At 42.5% G+C, this 4,636-nt stretch overlaps 1 protein-coding gene across 1 annotated transcript; it reads right to left on the bottom strand.

Annotated features, from left to right (window-relative positions):
• Nucleotides 1–1,707: 1,707 nt before the first annotated feature.
• LOC137028299 (trace amine-associated receptor 13c-like) lies at nucleotides 1,708–2,706 on the bottom strand. Its single transcript, XM_067397071.1, has one exon. It carries the CDS (start codon nucleotides 2,704–2,706, stop codon nucleotides 1,708–1,710), a length of 999 nt encoding a protein of 332 aa, XP_067253172.1.
• Nucleotides 2,707–4,636: the final 1,930 nt, after the last annotated feature.

Here is a 4,636-nt window from a genome sequence, read left to right as displayed (position 1 = left end):
AGACGCAATATGTGAACGGCCCCACAGAACTTCTTAAAGCAAAGCGTCTTTTGCTTTTCTGTGAGCACAGATGTTGCTGTGGCACTGCGGTGAAAGAAAGCCATGACTTTTCTCACGCGACCATGCAAGAGACTGACATGAGAAACGTTTAAACCTGCTTGCAAGATTCAATGTGTGCCCAAAACACTTACTGAACTAGAGAGCTGATTGAGACACACCATTTATATGCGGTGACAACCGGCTTCTCTCACTGCCACCTTGCAGAGTAGGTCACGTCGGCAGCTCAACCAATAAGATTAAACTGCCATCATATCGTAAAAGTATCGCCATCACTCTATGATGCATATCGTAACGTTTGCATCGCGAAATATCGTACTACAATAAATCGTTACACCCCTATTAGTTATTATCATAAAATATGCATAAATAAGATATCATACAAACAACAGTTTGCAAGACAGTTATAATAATGTCCTGGGATGCATGTTCATTTATAGAACAGTTTGTCCAAAATTATTGCAGGAAAGTCTGTTTTAAGGACTATGGCCACTGCTTTCCCATGTGGCTGCCTCATTCAGAGCAGCTTGTGCATATTTGCGGCTCATAAAAAAAATCAGCCTTATCTGATGTCCACAGTAACTGAGGCCCTTGCACAGGCTGGTCCGCAGGCCTCAGAGGGAGTTTTAAAGATTATGGATTAAATATGACAAATGATTGTGTCTGATTTGTCTCAGTCGTTACAGTTCTGATTGCTCAATCGCTATTATTTATAGTTTGTTACTTATATAGAGAATTGTATTATTTAATTTGCCTGGTTAATACACAGCACTGTTAATCTAATGGAATGGTAAGGTGGTGTTGGTTTTACAGAGGGGATGCTTTTTTGTCATTTTTCAACAATGCCACCCCCCCTCAAACCAGGCCCTGGTTGGAAGACAGATGCCTAGAAAGGCATTTAAACATGCAGTATATATGCACATTACAATATTCTGTGTAAATGCATCTCAGATATGAGTTCATACAATTAGTAGTTGTTGTTATTTGTGATGTGTCACAATGTTTCTGTTGATGTGTGAAAAAATATGAAAATGTAAACACATATAACTGAGATGCATTTACACAACTATATTTGGATTTGTATAAATACTTTATGTACAGTATAACAGCATGGATAGGCAGCTGCATGCAACCTCATAAATGACTGATCTGAAACACTTGACAGTTCCTCACAATCAGTACACAACTGGTTTCAACAGAGCATGATGTCAGCATGTGCTAAGCTAATAGTAATACTCTAATTACTATAAAAGGCATAAAATTAACAACACACAATAATGTTGCATAAAATAGTGTTTTTATTGAACTGAATGATTTAGTATTGATACTTCTAGTGTTGAAGGGAATGTTTTTGTTTGTTTGTTTGTTTTTTGAAGGAGGTATGCAATGCTGCCTAAGAATCTTGCTAAATTAAGTGTCTTAATCCAGGCAGCATAATTAAGTACTTAACCTTTCCGAAGTGCAACAATGAGACATTAAAATGCTACCTCTATAGGCAGTTCACTAGGTTTGGCATAAGTATCTGTCTTCATCTAACTGTATGTATCTGAACTCAGGAACACATTATGACATTCCAGTTTCTGCAAATATTTAGGAACTAATCTCAGAGATCAAAGTAAAAAAAAAAAAAAGAAATAAAAAGAAATTAAATTATGAATGACAATCTGTAAAAATGTCCAGAAGAGAAGATGCTGGCTGAAGTATTCTAAGAGTAAAAATGTGCTTAACAGACATTTTAAACCAGCGATAAAACAAAGCATAGATAAGAGGATTCAGACCTGAGTTAACATACAAGATCCATGTTAGTAATGTCATTGTAGTGGTTTCTGTTAGAGAACAGATATAGAACGGAATCCCACAAACCAAATAAACTGTCACAATGATTCCTAATGTCAGAGTAGCTTTACTCTCAGATTTTCTCCTAACTGAAACTTTCATTACACATTTTAAGCCCTTCAGAGAGTTTATAACTTTCACTTGCTGTTGTGCGACATAAAATATCCTCAAATATACAGAGATAATCAGGATACAAGGAAATAGGAAAGAAAAGGTTAAATCAGTGAATCTCCAAGCAGGACTAATCATAACAATACATTGGCCATAACAAACATCTGGTCTGTGTAAGGTATTAAAATATCCATTACTAATTACAAAGGCTATATTGTAAATTGAACAGCAAAACCAGGAGAGACAGATGCTTATTAAAGTTTTAGTTGTGGTGATTTTCTGTGGATACTGTAAAGGTTGACACACAGCTAAATAACGATCAACAGCAATTAATACTAAATTACTGAGCGATGTAGAAAGAAGCAGCCCAACAGTAATTATGAAGAGTCCACAGTAAGTGTCTCCAAAATACCAACATGTTTCAACCAGCTTGATGGCATCTACAGGCATCACAATAAGTCCAATAAGCAGGTCAGCCACAGCCAGAGAGAGAATGATCAGGTTGGTTGGAGTGTGAAGCTTCTTGAAGTGAGAGATGGAGATGATCACCAGCAGGTTCAGAAACACAGTACATGCTGACAGCAATGACAAAAACACATACATGATATTGTATTCATGCCTGGAGCGTTTTCCCTTGATACATGATGAGTTGATGGCAGGAAAGCAGTATTGAGTCTCATGATCCACTGTCTCATAGGCCATGAGTGAGTCTCCTCCTGTTAGGAGTTTGTTGTGATCTCCTTAATGTCCTTTTATTTATACATTGTCTGAATCAGACCAACCCAGCTACCACTCTGATGCATAATGATATAATTATTTTATTCTAAGAGTCTAAACTTTAATAGGATGAATAAACATAATTGAATAAAAAAGTGTATTCCTTTTTATTTGTTGTTTCTGTCAAACTTAAAAATATAAAATTGTGTGCATCACAAATCATTTAGTTATAATTTAGTTTAGGATTAGTTAAAAAAAATCAGTCATCATTTACTTATCCCAATATCTTCTTTTGTGAAGAAGATACTTTTGTGAAACTATCCCTTCAAATAAAGTAGCAAATAATAAAGAATGAATATCATTTAGGATCCTCTCATTGTCCATGACTGGGTAATCTAGGTTGTGATGCAGCAAATCTGCTAACAATTCTGCTAAAAAAATAATGCTAGAGCAGATGTTCTAGCAGAGTAATCAAAGGTGTAATTTATCCAGTTATATCAGTTCCCATTCAGTCGGTCACGTTCGACGTACGTCGGACAGACCGACGAATAGGAATCTCGCTAGAGAGGCCAATCTACTTCGAGTGTAACTAAACGAGCCAATGCACATTGGCATGCAATCATATGCATCAGCTGCTCGCCTCGCAGCGCGGGTATATAATGAGCAGCAGGTGCGTTGCATCTTCAGCTTTTCGCTTCGGAGCCAAACCTTCTATGAAGACAGCTACTGAAAGCGAGTGTGGTGAACGAGTCTCTCTTCAAGACGTCTCTTTGTTGCGAGGTGCAGGCGGACAGCGCAGCAGCGGGGCTGATTCTCCTTTTGTTTTTGTTTTTGCCTTTAATTTGATTGAGCAAAGCTGTAATCAGCGTGAAGGCCGTTCTCACGGCTGGTGAAACGGTGCGCCTAGAGCGCTAAAAAGCTGTTGTTACAGCTGGTAAGAGGAGCGCCTTCAAGGAGAGTGCACACGACAGGCTGCACATTCCCTGTCTGTGCTGCAGCGGCTATTCCCCTGCGTGCTTCAGCACCTAAAAGAGTCAGTCCTTGAAAGAGCTAACACGAGTAGTTCGCGTCTTTTTAAAGATGTCGTTCTACTTGTGTGTTTCTGGATGCGGTCGTTACCTGGCGCCTCGGGATGGTCACCAGCGCTGTATCGCGTGCTTGGGCTTAAGGCACGCTGAGGCAGCGTTTGTGGATGAGTCATGTACCCATTGTGGGAAGATGACCATCGCGGAGTTGCGGTCGAGACTCCACTTTCTGCAAAGGGGTGGAGTCCCGGTCCCGACGCCTCGCTCCAATCCTCCTCAGAGGGTTGCTGCGAGCGGCGGGGCTGGTGACTTGAGGATAACGGTGAGCGCGCTTCCTTCGGGGAACCAACCCCCTAGGAACCCTCCCCCTCGTGCGCTCCGCAGCCAGTAGAGCTGCCCTCGGAACGTGGTGGACCACCCCAGAGGTGTGTACCATCCGTTTCCTTCGGAGCTCCCCCAGACGACCGGATGTCGATCGCTGCATCGGAGGGTGAGCCTGATACTTCTGGGGAGGATGAGTCGGCGCAGTTGCCTCCTTCGGGGGTGACAACTGTGCCCGACACGGACCCGGAAATGATGGCTATGCTTTCCCGGGCCGCCAACAGGGTCGGGCTCGTGTGGAATCCTCCACCGTGTCCCGAACCCTCGAGGTTGGATGACTGGTATCTCGGGGTGGCCAGGGCTGGTTCTCAGCCCCCACCCCAGTGCCCTTCTTCCCGGAGGTGCATGAAGAGCTCACGGGCACGTGGACGGCACCTTTTACTGCCCGAAACCGTGTCGGTGGGTCCTCCTCCCTCACCACCCTTGATGGCGGGGCAGCGAAGGGTTACACGCGCATACCCCCTGTGGAACGGGCCGTTGCTATGCAACTGTGCCCTAACTCCACCTGG

This window comes from Chanodichthys erythropterus, chromosome 10 (assembly GCF_024489055.1).
Source record: "Chanodichthys erythropterus isolate Z2021 chromosome 10, ASM2448905v1, whole genome shotgun sequence".
Lineage (NCBI taxonomy): Eukaryota > Metazoa > Chordata > Actinopteri > Cypriniformes > Xenocyprididae > Chanodichthys > Chanodichthys erythropterus.
Note: the sequence above shows the minus strand (reverse complement) of the source record. Positions and strands in the feature narration are given on the sequence as shown.